Source organism: Dasypus novemcinctus, chromosome 10 (assembly GCF_030445035.2).
Source record: "Dasypus novemcinctus isolate mDasNov1 chromosome 10, mDasNov1.1.hap2, whole genome shotgun sequence".
In the NCBI taxonomy this organism is placed as follows: Eukaryota; Metazoa; Chordata; class Mammalia; order Cingulata; family Dasypodidae; genus Dasypus; species Dasypus novemcinctus.
The window spans coordinates 60,949,855-60,966,971 of record NC_080682.1 but is presented as its reverse complement, the minus strand read 5'-3'; the positions used below and the strand labels follow the sequence as shown (position 1 = coordinate 60,966,971).

Here is a 17,117-nt window from a genome sequence, read left to right as displayed (position 1 = left end):
TTTGCACTTGGGAATCTGACTCTGTAGCCCATGTTTCTAACCATTATGTGATATTTCTACACCTGTTGGACAGTCTGCTCTGCATGTCAGAGCAAATTTGCCTTCTGCACTTGTGACTGGGTCAGTTTCTCTGATGCCTAAGTGCCCTATCCCCAGAGGTAGTTCTGGTTTCAGCCTTAAGCACACCCTAACTGCCCATTACCCAGCCAGAAGTAGTTGTGTAATGGCTTTCTAAACTATCCAGAAGTACATAGGACTTCTTTTGTCAGTACTAGGTGAAATCAAAAGATGAAAGAGCAGAAAAAAGAAAGCCTCTAGGATTTCCAAACTGTTAGAGATAATCAAAATTCTGCCTTATTACTAACTTGAAACAAAATCTATTTTTTATTTTTAATTTAACTTTCCTAAGTCAGAATAAAACAGAGAGGAAGGACACTTACAAGCCAGCAGTATTTGTCTCCTTGATTTTTCTTTCACAGTTTAATATTTCATATTTGCAAGGAAGAGAAAAGATTAGGAATACACAGAAAACCCTAAAACATTTGATTAGAAATCAAAATGGAAATAATTGAGTTCTGATAATTATGAGAAAAACAGTAGCTTGTCTACAACATAGGTGCATCTTGAAGGCCATCATTTCACCTCTAAAAATATTTAAGACCGCTGCCAAACAGTAGCATACATTTTAAGATTAAAAATTAATATTGATATTATGAACACAAATTTAAACACCTAATGAACATTCTGTCTAAGTCAGGAGGTATCCCAGTTTGACTGCTCAGAAATCTTGAAAATAACATTTATCATCTTGAACTAAATAGCTCACAAACATTACCTTTTCTGTAGGGTTAATTTATAGCCTCCTTGCAATGTTCCTTCAGCAGCCTTGACTCTGATTGGATGACCAACAGCTAGGCAGCCCTGAGTTATCGCTTGACTCAGGATCATTCCAGTCTTCCAATGAATAGAGAGGGGGAGAAAGGTCTAAATAAGTTAAAAGAACCAGAAAATTCAACAATGTGTCACAAATAGTGAGGTCATTATGCCTGGATAACCCCGGATATTAACAGTTGCCGAAAGTGAAACACTACCCACAACTTAGCAGCCAGTGAGCCCTGCTCAGAACCAGTGATCTTCTGTCCAACAAGGGTGGCATTTTACAGTTCAGTGCAAAATAAAACCGACCTTGATATCTTCATTTGTCCTTTATTTCTGTGCATATTTCACAGTGCAGCGATTTGGGGTCCATTACGTGTCACTTGCTATAGTTCTAACTACAGAGCTTACTTGAAATATGTATGCACAGAAAAAAAAAAGTGCAGTGAACTGAAATCTTTAAAACAAATCCATAACCTTTGTATTGATTTAAAGTTTTATTCTGGGTCTAAATACCATGGGTTAAATATTTTATGGTGTATGAGCTGCTTTTGTTTTAAATGTTAAGATTCTCTGCTAAGGAAATTGAGAATATTGCTCGAATGGCCATTTAACAATTTTGTTTGTGAATCAACACAACATTTTAAATAAGTAACAACCACTGAGGAATTTATTATCTATACTGGAGATTTATGATAGACAAAATTCTCTGTCTTAAGTTAAATAGTTTATTTTGAAAGGAAGAAGGGAGAATCCAATCTAAAAGGACTTTCAAAGTTGGCTTCTTTGTAGCATGTAACTTTTATTCCTTGTGTTTTTGTTGCACAGAAAAGAAACATAAGATGACTGAGGAAAAGCATGTTTAAAGAATTTTTGTTCTAATAAGCACAGAATAGAATCCTCCTTTGAATATGCTTGTCAATACAGAAGAGAAAATTCCTTGGGGTAAGGAAAGAGAACCTCCATTGATTTAGCACTTTCTGTGTACCAGATACTATGCTTGAACTTCAGACATGCATTCTCATTTAATCTCTTCAGTAACTGTGAAAGGTAGGCATAATTAATTCTATTTTATAAATGAGGAAATGAAGCTTCAGTGTGGCTGAGTCAATTCCCCAAAGTCCATACAAGGCAGAGCCAGGATCCCAATCCAGATCTAACTCCAAAGTCCATACTTTTCTCATTAAGCATTTCTATTATTTTTGAGACCATTTTAAATAAGGTTTTCTGATGTCATGAAATTCCAGAAACAGCGAATTAGTCTATAGTGGGAGCAGATGTGGCTCAAACAGTTGAGATCCTGCTTCCCACGTGGGAGGTCCTGGTGCCTCCTAAACACAAAAACAAACAACAAGCAAACAAATGAAAAAAAAAACAACTCAGAGGAGCTGATGTGGCTCAGTGGTTGAGTGATAGCTTCCCACTTACGAGGTCCCAGGGTTCCATCCCTGGCCCTGATACCTCGGGGGGAAAAAATTAGCCTGTAATGAGGAAGCAAAAGGAGATACAGGAATACAGGAGGAAGAGTGGATAAAAGTTGCACCATCTCTTTCTAGACATAAATATCTGGCAGCAATTACAAAACATATTTCAATGGTAAGAGGCTTGGGGAGGATAATTATGGGGAGGATAATCAATTTAAATCAAGGCAAATCATATAAAATGGAGATTAAAAATTAAATATTGCCATACACTGGTTAAAATCTGCATTAGGCATTGTTCATATTTCATATTCAGGAATTTCTTTAAAAATGCTATCCTTGCAAAGACAATATGCCAAAGAATAATATGGAGCTAACCCAGCAGGCACCATGGAGCTGAGTGGTGAAGCTCAACAATGAAGATTAACAAATAGAAGCAAATGCCATTCATATAAATCCCACAAAAGTGGTGAGCCTGAGGACTGTAAATAAGTTTGATGCTTGGTTTAAGTCCACTCTGGGGTGCAAACAAATCAGCATGTCTGGAAGTGAACGAATGTTCACTTGGAGGTCTACAGAAGTCCTCTGGGCTAGACAATGCCAAGAGCAAAGAGGCGGTACTGGCAACATCCAACAGTTTATCACACTTCCCCTTGCATGCTCATGTGCAGTCACAGCACCGAGTGCTGGGGCAGCAAAAGGAGCCAGCGAGCAAGCAGAAGTCACTCTGGGATCAAGGACATTCTTGGGTACCTTAGTGATCAACCACAAGCTGGCTGCAGGCCACAGGGCAGGCGGCACTATCTGACTTCCGCCACTCGCTTGACTAGCTGAGGAACTGTGCTTTCTGATGGAAACGGAGGCATGCAGGACAATACTGGGATCCACCTATACCATGAGGAGAAGTAGGCATTTTTAACTTACAGCCTGAAATTTAACCTTCTTCAACTTGCCTAAATTAAGTTATCCTAGAATATTATGTTTCTGATTGAGAAGGTCTTTTCAGAGAATAGAGTTCAACCCCATTCAATTGAACCCAGTCAATACAGTGTTGAGCATCAACTCTGATATGCAAGGCTCTAGACCGTATGATGTTGGATAGTATAAAACTTTTCCTTCTTACAACAGGGCAGAGGCAACAACACATACACACACTCACAATTTCAAGTTAAGCTTCACATGAATGATTAAATAGTGTTATAGGTGTGCAAAGAATGGTAGGATCATTTCTGCTGGAGTGATTAAAAAATGGAGCATCCTAAAAGAGGTAATATCAGAAAGAGGACTTTACAGATGAAGATAGTTAAAACAGGAACAACGAAGACTAAAAAGGTACAAAGTAAAGGCAAGAAAATATAGTCAATGGTGCTAGGATTTGTGAGTAGTCTCAAAAAGGTAAGTTTGACCAGATTGGAGAAGGTATAAAGTATAAGGTGGTGGAGTTGGGTGGACAGTGGGGAACCAGGAAAGCTTTAAATAGGGAGAGACTGGATTATAGCAGATTTTAGTAAGGATGATCCTGTAAGGATAAACATAATGGTTTGTGGAACAGAGCTATCAAAGTCAGGGAGAGCAGCTGGGAGTCTGTAAAATCTCCTAAAAATAAAGGGATTTGAGCTGAGACTTCAGAGACAGTTGTTGGGATGGACAGAAGGGGACTGAGCTGGGAGTTACTACATCCATTTAACACAGGCTCATTATCTGATTACATAAATCTAAGGTATTGTGCAACCTTCCAACTTTTCTCCTTAGATCTGATTGTCAAATTATTAGGCACTCACATCACCTTTGGAATTCTGCTAACTCATCGTCAATAAACTTTCTCCTAACTGATATGATCACTTTCCCTGAGTAAGCATGCTCTTTATAATTTAAGTACCAGTATTTATTTGTATAACATGAAGCTTGAAGCCCAGTAAATGACATTCCTTCTTTAGCAATTTACATTATTTTCTAATACTAAAAAGTCCACTCTGTATCTGTGCTAATACTATATATTTGTCTAGTATTTTTTAAAATACAGAAATTAAGTGATGATTTAAAAGATATTTTACAAATGTAATAAGGCTAGAACATAAGCTGCAACTACAAATATATTTGGTAATTCTTTTATAATGGTTATAAAATAATTCTCTTTCTCAAGAGAGGAAAATGTCATAGGATTCCTAGACGTGAAAATAAAAATTAAAGAAAAAAAGCGACCCTACCACATAAGCAGATTTAGCTTACAGCTGTTTGATTGTGTATTTCACAGTTAGCCAGAACTGGATGGATTCTGGAGGGGAATCCCCTACAGTTTCTGAACAATGATAAACTATATTGTACTAATACATCCTCCACAGGACTCAGCATTTAAAGTAGCATTCTTACTCAACCGCCTAACTCCAAGTTGCCATCACACTCAAAACTCCCCTCTGCAACTGGGCAGAAGATTGTTATGACAGGAATTAGTCAGACAGAAGAACCACACTGCCAAATACTTCTTTGTACAACACCTGCTGCCAGTGCCTAAATTCTTGTTATCTACACAACATGTTTTAATCTTTTAACAGTTGGCTTATTGGTGAAGAGTGAAGGGGTCCTTTGTGTCTGTCTTGGTTTGGCACCCAGTATTAACACCATGCTGTTTTTCAAGAGATATTTTGCTGGACAGTTCCCAAATGATTCTACCTAGAGCAGACACAGCCAGGCCCACTAACTCAGTTACATTTCATGGTATTAAAAAGAAAAAAAAAATCCAAAAGTGACAATGGAATTAAATTTCTCTTTTGTGATTCACTTCTTTTTTCTTTTGAATTTAATCTGATAATTTAGCTTTAGACCAAACATTTATGAGGATGGGGAGATAAAAACTGAAAATTTGAATTCAGAAAAGAAAAAGTATACTGACAATCTACAAAACAAAATGCTACATGCCTACATGTGTATGTGTGTGTGAAAGCACATAATAGCATTTATGTTGAAATTGGTATCTAAATACATATCATGCTAAATATCTATTTATCTACCTATATATATATATTCTTCCTTTAAATGACCATTATAATTTTGCTTGTCTGGATGTACTATACTGATGTAGTAACAGCCAGTGGTAAAAAAATGATGTATGTACATGCTAGATCAGTTAAACCTTTTTGTTTAATTTTTTCCCAAATGACCAATGAAGGTGGAGTAGCCATCAATATTCTTTATGAAAATTCAGAATAACAAGAGAAACACTTAGGTCTTTACTCGCAGGTTGACCAAGGAACAGAATACAAGATAATAAATTTTTTCTTGAAAGGAGAAACTCATAGATCACAATCTACATTCTGAACAAATTGCTTACTACATAGAAATTTTATAATATTTTTGCCTTTGCTAATGAAATTTGAGCCCAGTTAAAAAACTTTATATGCAAATGTATTACTATGATAAGAAATATTGTAAAATCTATTTTCTCATTTCCCTTTTATTTTTCCCATTCTCAAAATCTATATCTGATGAATCTATGCACATCTAAGGTCAAGAATTGGAAAAATATGAAGGCAGAAAATGTCATCAGGGACAAAATTATGTGACCAAACTAGGCAAAATATCTGAAATCTGAAGCCCTCATATAGTTCCCAATTATTGTTGTAAAATATAAGGAAGGGACTTGGGATTTTATTATTAAATTTCCTGTTTCCAACTCTAATGGCAATTGGTTCAAAATTTAAATGAAAATTAATTTTGTATTTGTCCCAGTATATAAATTATTTGTAGAAAACATTATTTTTCAATGACTTTCTCTCCAAAGAAAGGTTTTTCTTTTCTTAGTCTCCTTTATGACATACAGAATACTGCATTCTGTCAGCATCCCAAACTGCTAAATTTACAAGTCACTTTTGAATTTAAAACCACAATTTGCTGTTCTTGCTGTTTCCATACTTAAAGTTGTCACTAATGTCCTGCTGATATCTGCAAAGTCACATACTAAAGGGCTAAGATCAAAATTAATTTCCTTTTCATTTTGGCAGAATATATGACCTGCCAAACACTGTAGTCCATTTTTCTGGTGTATTTTCCCAAAACCAGGCATTCCTTGCACTATTTCTGTCATTTCTTTTTTTTCTTTTATATTAACTATCATGAAGTTTAAATCTCATCCAATTCATGGAAATGCATAATTTTATTGTCCTTTTACTCGATGGAAATAAAAAGTGTTGCCAATTTAAGTAATAATAGAGAGCTGTTGAAAGATGTTTTAGCCAAATTGTCAATTCATAGTAGACTCTAAATATTTTTTTGAAATGGATAAAGAGCAACAGGTTGTAATTGTCAGGGTTATATCTGTCTCTGACATTACTAACAGGGATTATATGTTCTAAATTTTTCTCTGTAGGAAAGGTTTTACTTGTCAATAAGAGATTTAAAAGAACAGTCAGGGGTTGAGCACTGATATCTCTATCTCAAACCAATTTTCAAACGTATGCATCAAGAATATCAGCTTTTGCCTCCCTTCTCTCCACCCCGGTTGTAATCCTCTTAGTGTCTTCTTTACCTCAATGAGCAGCAAGATTCTACAATGAAATATCCTGTAGATATCTGTGACTTCAGCCTGAATCTATCATTAAAAGTACTTCTTTTCAGGTTATTAGATTACTGTTCCCAATGCACTGATCACCACTCTGTGATTAATCAGAGACATTTTCTGAGAGGATTTTAAAGGTTTCATAGCTAAGGGAGGACCATTTTTCTCTTCTTTACCAGCCAGTTTGTCATTTCTTTATTTTCTTACGCAACTCTTTGGTTGGACAAAAATTTTAGTCAATTACAGCTTCTTCCAAAAATGCAAAAGGGTACAAACGTGTTTAAGATGAGTGTTTTCTCATTTTCACTAAATCATTGAAATCAATTAATAATGAAGAAAGAACTATGAAATGCTATCATCCAGTTTTTCAACTTTAGAAAGCATAGTTATCTTGTAAAGTCCTACTCTGGGAAAATATCAAATAGAGATGCATCCTTAGGGGTTCCCTCCCCCCATCCCTGATGTTCCTCTGGTATCAACTTTTTTTTAGAATTTAGTGAATCATCTAATGAATTCAATTCAGTTTAGCTAAGTCTGAGCATTTAGATAGTGCAGCGGAGACAAGAATGATAGGGATAGTTTCTTTGCTTGAAGAATTTTCAAACTAGCACAGCAGATAAGACAAGAACTTCAAGAATTAGCTTCCTAACATAAGAATCTTATTTCTGCTATAATATTTTCAATGGCTTACTGTTTTCTATAGAACAACATCTAGACTCCCTAACATTGAATTGAGGCCCCTCTTGATCTAATCTCAATATTTCCAGGGGAATCCACCACTCTCCCCTATCTACCTCAATGAGATCTGAAATGCACTCATACTTGGAGCACTAGTTGACTTTAATTCAAGCAAAAAATATTGTAAGAACAGCTTAGTGTTGCTGTAATGACATAAGAAGGATGAAATTGGGGTAACAAGGCCAGAAAAATCATATCTTGGTTGGGGGTAAAGTTGATGTAAAGAAAGATATCATGAAAGAGACACAGATCAGATATGGCTAGAATGACAGGCAGGATTTCCACAAGCACTATTGAATGCCATCGATGTGCTAAGCACTGTGTGCTAGGATACAGCACAAGGGTGACAGAGAAGTCCAAAGAGTGGTGACAAAGAGAGGAAGGAAGGTTGAATTCCAGGTAGAGGAATCTGCATGGACATCATTTAACAAAAGCATGGACTGCTTCAAAAAAGAACATATGAAAACTCTAACTTGGCTAACACACAAAGAACATATTGAAGAATAGTGAGCACTTAAAGATAGTTAAGGTCTAAACTGAAAAAGCCATTAATCAAAAAATGTAGTGTGCACTTGCTCTACATTCAAGGATTTGTGCTGACATTTATGGACACAAAGATGAGTAAGAAATAATGTCTTTTTCCCAAGGAATTCTCAATTTAGTGGAGGAAAAAGACACAACAACAAATGCCTACAACAGAACACAAACTATAAGAACAATTTTCAAAGGGAAAAAAGAAGTTCTGAGAACACACAATATTTAGAGATTAATTCTTTCTGGATAATCTGGGAAGGTTTCATGAAAGAAGAGGAAGTTGAGTGATGACTTAAGAGGGAGGGATGACACAGGAGGCCAGGGATGTTAATGGCAGGGGGTACATCCTAAGTAAAGAATAATCCACGTGATGGCACAAGTATACCAATGTGAAATTCATTAATTCCAACTGTAGCATAGCATACAGAGAAGATCAAGATGAGGAAAATGTTGGGAGAGTAAGCTGAGACTGGGAGTAGATGGGAGGAGAATCGTGGAAATCACTGAAGGCCAGAAGAGGACTTGGAACTTGATTCAGAAGTCAATAGCAAACCTAAAAAGGAATGCCATGGGATCCTACATATGGTTAATAAACATTGCCAAGTGAATTTAAAAATAAAAAAGGGATTAGTTTGTAGGGAACCATTTAAATTACTTGCATTTTCTAAATTGCTCAAAAACAGACAGGATTAGGAATATTTATTTTATTCTATTTTTATAATTTAGCTTCATAGACTCCTTAAAACAACCAAGATTTTCAATACGTATTTTGATGTAACAGAGAGACTACAGTCAGCAATGAGAAATTAAAAGAAAGTAGGAAGTAAGGCACCAGGCAGGTTGACAGGAAGCCCTACTTTCTATTGGCATTCCCATCTCTGTCAGTGGTATTTGGTTTTAATTTCATATGTTCAAAAACTAAAACTTATGAAGCTGAATTAACAATGGCCCTATATAGAGTTTACCAGCTAAGAAAAACAAAATAATCATTCCTTCTTTGGAGACTTATCAAATGCCTTTCATAGTTCAACTGGAGAAAAAACATCTTCTATTCTGAAAGGAGATATAATTAAAGACAAATTTAAAAATAAGTTCCTAGATTGGGGTGGCATGAATTGAGTTTTCTAAAGAACTCAAGTTGCCTAGAGAGATTGACATATAGAGGAAACAAACCAAATCTCAAAGTACAAAGAGATAGCAGCCACTTTAAAGACTTTCTTAACCAACTCGTACTTATTAATACAAATGCAAGAATGAAAATATGCTAAACAATGGGACTTAAATGATATAAATTCAGGAAGAATTATTTTTTTCAATAAGAAAGCTATGTACCACTTCAGTTTTAAAGTGCTTAATTAATTAACAGGAAGTAAAGACTACTAGCCCCAACATCTGTAAAAATAGTATATAGTTTTCAAATATGTACCATAAATATCCATTCATTCACTAGACATTGACCAAGCACCCAAAACATAAAAGTCACATTGTCGATTATTATAACAAATAATTCTGACCTTGTTCTGTATGAAATGGTCCTCCAGGTCTACTTTTTCAAATTGAGCAGGTATCACCTGACTGGTATAGTTAAAATTAAGTGGAAATCCCTCACAAACTTCCCATCTAAGAAGAGTAAAATACGTAATTATTTTTCTTAGAAGAATTTATTTAATTATAATTATTTATTTATATTTATTTATATTTTTATATATATTTATATTTATATATTTTTATATATTATATATATAATTATTTAATTATAATATTCTTTAACCTACAGATTAATAATGTATGCCTCAGTCCCTACTAGTGACTAAACCAGTATATAGTCATAATCTTTTTAAAGAGAAATTTGAAAAATGCCTTGTTAGCCATAATTGGAAAAGGGAAGGCTTTAAAATCTTAACTCACAATAATTAATGATTTTGGGGAAATCCCATGACCAATTAATTTTTAATAGAACAAAGAAATAAAAAATAATTTTTAATATTACAAAATTACTCAGAATGGAGACCATCTTCACTGATAAATTTATATAGTAACTATGCTAGACAATGAATAATGAATCCTGTTTTATACTTAAAATGGTTATGTTAGACATGCTAGCCTGGTATTTTTAAGAAAGCCTTAAGGGGTAGCATAGTCTAGCAGGTACACAGACAAAACACAAACTTGAGAGCTTAGGTTCCACTTATCTTACAAGAGAGGATTCTTACCCTAAAAAGAATTATCTCGCTCAACCCTGATATCTTAGAATTCAACAGAAACCAATCTTAGGATTGGCGATAGTATTTTTTATCAACACTCTAATAAAGATGAATAAGGTATGACTTTGAATTCAAATGACCCATATTACAAGCAGATCATCACCACTTTGAAATACAGGGAAAAAATGCAAAAATTAAGTAAATAATCTATCAAAACTATTTTCCATCCAATAAGGACATTTTCACATTGTTATACTTAGGGATCTAGATCTAATTTGAATCAATCCAATAAAGCAGTGTTCGTTGTATTCAAGAAAGTAAAATTAAGAGGGAATACATACTAGAGTTAAACATATAAGATTCTAGTTAAAAATTAAAGTGGGAAAGAACTGGGAAAATTTAACAGCCTGGGGAAAGATCATTGCATAAATATTATAAATGGAAAAAGCCTATAAAATGAATGTTGAAGGATTTATTTTGTGTCTATGAAAAAGAGAGAGAGAACAAGAAGAAACAGGTTTAGAGCTTGCCTGGAAAGTAGTTGGTGATTAGGGGGATACAGCTGTTGCTTAGCTAGCTAGCAAAGAAGACTGAGTCTATGCTTTTTAGCACTAGATTGACACTAGCTGGACTGAGTAACCTCATCAGACTGCTTTTGGTTCTTTGCTTCAGCCTCTTCATCTGCATACTAAGGAGAGTTGTAATTTGTTAATTTACAAAATATTAAGCTAGATGGGACATTACAGAAAGATCACCAAATTCAACAAAGCACCAGTATTGTGCTGCACTGCTCAGTACTGCAACCACTACCCACATGTTCCTATTTAAATTGAAATTAATTTAAATGAAACAAAACTTAAAACTCAGTTCCATAGTCATACTAGTCACATTTCAAATGCTCCGTGGCCACTTAAGGAATCTCCATAGTCACAGAGAATTCTACTGGGCAGTGCTGGATAGTGGTTAAACACTCAGGTTTTAGAGGCTAATAATCTATGTTATTAATAGAATTTTGGCTCTACACCACGTATCAGTTGTGTGACTTTGGGCAAATTACTTCACCCTTCCACCCCTCAGTTTCTGCTTCTATAAAAATTGTAATAATAATAGGACAATAGGTATTAATGGGGTAAAAATAATTCTGTTGAAGGTTAAAAAATTATTACCCAGTTCATTCAGATCTATAACTGGCCTGTGTACAACATTCAGTAAATGCCAGGTTTTATTATTTATAGATAGGAAGTAAGAAACTGAGACCTAGGGCAATTAAGGGATTTGCCCAATTTGTCATGGATAAGCAGGAGCAAAGATAGGACTAGAAGTCCAGATCTCCTCACTCTCACTCTACTTTTTAAATTACCACCCACCAAGCTTCCAGTATATTACTTTTGTTTTAAATTTATCATTATTAAATGACATATTTAAATATGAACATGCATACAAGGAATCCTAGCATTTTATATTTTAATGACCAATTTAATTAATTTAGAAATACCCACTAAAAACAGTTTTTAAATTTCAAATAAAATTGTTGTTACCTCTGCAAAGCAGAAACTATATTCTGCTCATTGCCCCACATGTTTTAAGCACTAGCTCATTACACCAGAAATAAGTCACTTAAACAAGTAATTGTTGTCTTAAATAACAATTTGGAAAATGTCTTTTAGTGTTTAAATCTCGCGCTCTGGGAAATCCTGAATTAGGTGATTCAGATCACTTTAACCAAACACATGTTAATTTACTTGTCACATCCAGGTAGCAGGACAGCATTAGGATCCAAACGGGTTTTATATGCAACTGTGATACCACGCCTGGCAAATGCAGTCACTTGGTCAAAGGTCAAACCCAGAACAGGGTTTAATGGAGATCTGAAAAAACGGAAACGATATCAAAGCTATCTGAAAAAGTCTACCTACACTGATATTTGGGTACAAATAAGCAATAAAACATACAATATCAGTGTCTAATAAAATCCAGAATTAAGTGAATTTTCTATTATGTACCACTATTGCTAGTATCCTATATTGGCCCTTAAAATGAAAATTTCCTTTTATTTAGTTTATATACAATATACCAAAATATTTGTAACATACAACATATGTAACAACAAACATAACAATACATTTTAAAAAATAGTTGCAATAATAAAATCTAAGTATTTAGTTGAGAAAAATAATTCTCATTCACATAATATTCACTTTTCATGTATAACTGCAATGCAAGGCACCCAGAATGATATTTGGAGATGTTAAATGAATCCATACTCTTTGGCTACAAATAACTATTTCTTTTGTGAGTTCACTAAATGCTATGCTGATTTAATTTTTTCATACCAAATACTGTTATGCACATTGGTTTAGGTTAATTTTATTATTTGGGAATTAAAATCAAATTGAAAACAGTTCTTAAATAAAAAGAATGGTCACTATCAACTGAGACAGTTTCCTCCAAATTGGTGCATTTTTGGCAAAAATACATTAAAATTCAATTTAATCATGAAAAAACACTCAGACAAATCCAGAATGGGGGGCATTCTACAAGAAATTCATGACAGGACACTTCAAAAAGATCAATGTCATGAAAAACAAAACAAAAGGTATGTGGAGTGGGGGGAAGATTTCTGGGTTAAAAGAACTAAGGAAAATAATTAAAATAGTACATAAAATTAACTGGATACTGGATGGCAAAAAGCCCTGAAACACATGTTGAGACAATTTGGGTAGTCTAAATATTGATTATATATAAATGATATTATTACATTATTGTTGAATGTTTTAGAATAATGTGGTGAGGTAGAAAACTGTCTTCAATTATGTGATCTAAAATATTTGGGGGAGAAACTTTAATGATTGTCTCAAACTTATTTTAAATGATTCAAGAAAGAAAAGGGGGCTAGAAAAGAAGTAAATCAAATATGGCAAACTTTTAAAACTGATGAAACTGGTGAAGGATATATAGGTGTTCGCTGTACTATTGCCCTCAACTTTTCTGCAGATTGTGAAATTTTTCAAAATAAAAATTGGGGGAAAGCATAATTAAAGGACTGAAATTAAAGGAGATACTGGCAAGATCACCCTTTGCAAATGAGCAACCTGATCTCATATCAACCTAAATTAGACATGTTAGGATTACTCCTTTAAAATGAGTTAGCTTAGCTTAGTACATATTGCATATTTTCTCAGTATATTTTAAGCTAGATGACAATAACTTTTTAGACACACGAATTTTACAAGTTCTAATGGCAGTAAAATGCAAAAAATAATTCTCTGGGTGCTTTATATTTGATTCAAAACCACAAAAGAAAAAAAAAGAAAACAACACTATCCTGTTAAAATAAAAATGAAATAAAAATAAATACATCCACTTGTGGATTTCTACAGCTATAATCCTTAGTTGATTTTAGAATATTCCAGATAAGTTGGCATTTTACTATGAATATGATCCAATTAGCTACAAATAAGTATTTGATCTTATTAAAATACTGTACTACAGTAAATATCATTAAAAACATCCAAATTAGCCAGTCATTACTTTTACTTTGACAACGATATTAAGAAGAAACAATAATGACACACATTTTATTAAAGCCTTTCCTTCTAATTGGAAGAGCTTGCTAAATTATTCAAGAATTCTTGCTATATTAAAATATATCACTCTTTATCATTGTAAAAATAATTCTACTCGCATTGTAATTAAATTATATTTTTAAAACTGTCTATGGAAAAGCTTACCATCCTTTAGAACATCTTTTATTTTATAAATTACATAGAATAATAAGTCATTAAGCATTTAAATTTTACTCTACAGGGGCAAACAAAATAAAATTTTGGAAGATGCTTCCCACAACTTAACCTATCCACTTCTTCCAGCACCTTCATGGATTTCTGAGTAAATTGTTTTCAGTATGTGAAATTTTTACTCTTATAAATCCAGTCAGCTCCTACTTTGCTATGATTTAATTCCATCTTTGCTATTAATATATGATCAATTATACTCTACATACAAAATTAATTTTCCCCTACTCTATTCTACAGATAAATAATAGGCTTTAGAAAATTAAAACTAGACAGAAAAGCATGTTTCAGTTTCCTGACAAACAGTTTCAGAGTTCATCTGGATGTGTCCTGTCAAAATATGCATACATTTCCAAGATACTCAGCACAGCAGCCCAGCTCATCAGTGCCTCTACACCACAGCTTTTTTCTTTTCTCAGAAATGCAGATAATTTTATGCAGGAATTTACCAATCTACAAAAATTTACACATTCTCAGCAATAACCAGTAATTATTGCGAGATAATGTAAGGTGCTTTTTGAGGAATATAACTTTGTTAGGTTCGGGCTTACAAGCTTTACCAATTTATCTTTAGCTGTCCTGTCATTGGTGCTTAAAAGGTTAAGACTTTATTTGTGAAAACATAGAGAGAGAGTGGGGAATCATGTTGTCTACAGCTTCATAAATCTTGCTTAAGATCCTTTTCAATTACCATCCATTTCTTCTTTAAAAAGGGACAAAAAAATAGAGTAGTGGAAGCAGGTCAGGGCAGTGTGCGACAATGACAGTGTGATGGGCTTGGGCCCCCCGTGGCGTTTCCATCTGCTATCATTAAGGTGACTACTCAGACATGAACAAATCCCTCTTGCTGTGCTGACAGGCAGACTTCAAGAACTATGACAAGGCATTAAGACAGAAAGTCAGAGCGAGCGAGAGAGCGAGAGAGGGAGGGAGATGTCAAAGTCCACAAACAATACTGCCTCACCAAAACGCCCCTGAAATTTTATTGAATTCAAAATAAGAAATATTCATAAAAGGTGCTTCTTGGTTTCTCAACTCTCCTTTTAAATTAGCTTGCTCATGGAAAGAGGGAGGACAGATATTTAAACATCCCGCTCCTACCTGTATGCTTTCCCATAAGAGACCCAAATTTTTTGCTCATTCTTCAGCAAAAGCGGATTCTTAATTTCTTGACCATGTTCATCGAAAAGCCGGATTGAAGAAATATTGAGGCCTGATGGGTTGGTGGAAGAACCTTGAAGCCTTTGGTGAATCATGAGAAGTAACTAGTGGTGAGAGTGAAAAAAAGGAAGAAGAGGGAATGACCTAAAACGTGAACATCTTTAATAAACTGTCTCTACTCTGTAACAAAGTCCAAAAAATGATAATTAAATTCATATGGAATGCTAAAAGAAGTGTGAAATGACTGCAATGTTTAGCTCAGTGTAAAGTAACAACGTGAATGAGGGCTTTTAACCAGCAGGGGGTGCCACAGACTTGTGATTGAGCTCTGACCCTTTGCCACAGCAACTGAAAGCAGATGTGACAGTCTTACAGAAAGAGCATTTAGCTTCTACTCACAGTAACGGTCCTCTTTGATAAGGGTTGTTTTTCTTGTCTGTGCTGCACGTTTCGTTAGGGTCCTTGCAGAACACGTACAAGTTTTGCAATCGGCAATCTCCCTGTCCCTAACTAACCTCAGGCAATCGGTTTGTAGAACAATTCACCACTTACCGGGTTGCAGAAATAATCAAGACTTGTAGCCTAGGCTGGTTCACTTAGATCTACTCTTGGTTGTATTTTCATTAAAATCCCCACAAGAGTACCGGCTTAGGAGCAGCTTCAATGATGGATGTTTTCAAGTTGTGAATAAGACATCGTTGAAGTGTAAAATATGAAATGAGGTCGTTTAATATTTTAAATACTGGTATTGTCAGTGTTTGCTCCCATCTTATATTAAGTCCCTAAATTAATAAGATGTTTCTAAATTAAGGCATATTTCAAATCAAAAGTAAATCTAATTGAATTGTGTTACACACAGAATCTTAAAAGACATTTTCATTATAAGTCGGCACCTTTGTTTCAGTGTTTAGGCCTCTGCTCTGTCCTGCTTGGCGTCCACACTATCCATCATTCTGTTCTGCCCCCAGCCTTCTGCCACAGGCTTCCTTTCCTTCTCTCCCTTGTCAGTTGTTGATCACTCAATTTCTTGTTATTCTGTAGTCGCTGCAGGGATGTAGTTAGAGTTGTATCCTTTCCTTGCCTAGCTGCGGTTTAGGGGGCCTGTTTTCTGCTTTTATTAATTCCCATTGAACATATACTAGAGGAGCACTAAATGCTGAGACTGGAGGCTCGAAGGACAGAAGTTGCAATCTTGGCTTTCATCTCAGGTTTCCTCACTGATTGACTACAAACTCTTGACTTCGTAAAATATTTTCTTTGACCAGAAACTACCTCTATATAAGTCTAAGAGTTAGCCTTTGTCCTAATAGAGATAAAGAGTACTATTTTCAACTTCAGTGTTTTCACCAACTTTAGCTTTCATCAGATTTTTAGCTTTGAGCATCAGAAAGGCAGAAAATGGCATTCTCCTCAGGAGTCTAATAGGCAAGGTGTTAGAATAGCAAAAAAAAAAAAAAAATTAAAAATCTGTATTTTTCCCCCATTGGTATGAAAAAGTATTTGGAAATTTACAAATCCCTATATTTATTCCTGTATGGCCTCAGTCCTTGAGCTTATTTTTGTTCTTCCACTATTATTTCAGAAAACATATAATGCTGGTCTTGTTTTGTTTTGTTTTTTTAAATCACAGTGATTTTGCTTTACACTCATCACCTTTTTTTTGTAAGGCGAAAAGATACAAAGGATTTAAGGCCTGATGCAACAGAGAAACGTTTGCACAAAGCTCAGGAGAGTGCTGTAGAGACGGAATGTAAATACCTGACCCCAAAACGAAATTCATCTTCACAGCGAATCTCTGAGCTTGCCATCTCTATTTTCTCAATCTGGTGACATACTG

The 17,117-nt window shown here is 34.6% G+C and overlaps 1 protein-coding gene across 2 annotated transcripts in view; it reads right to left on the bottom strand.

Moving 5' to 3' along the window:
• Positions 1-17,117, bottom strand: part of DCDC1 (doublecortin domain containing 1) — a 661,015-nt gene that overhangs the window by 265,905 nt on the left and 377,993 nt on the right. For both annotated transcript variants that reach the window (XM_071218130.1, XM_058305602.2), the window contains 5 exons: positions 15,221-15,384; positions 12,068-12,193; positions 9,636-9,741; positions 3,051-3,185; positions 836-954 (listed from right to left, as the gene is read on the bottom strand). In XM_071218130.1, the coding sequence (XP_071074231.1) occupies positions 836-954; positions 3,051-3,185; positions 9,636-9,741; positions 12,068-12,193; positions 15,221-15,384 (650 nt within the window). The remainder of the gene's footprint in view (positions 1-835; positions 955-3,050; positions 3,186-9,635; positions 9,742-12,067; positions 12,194-15,220; positions 15,385-17,117) is intronic.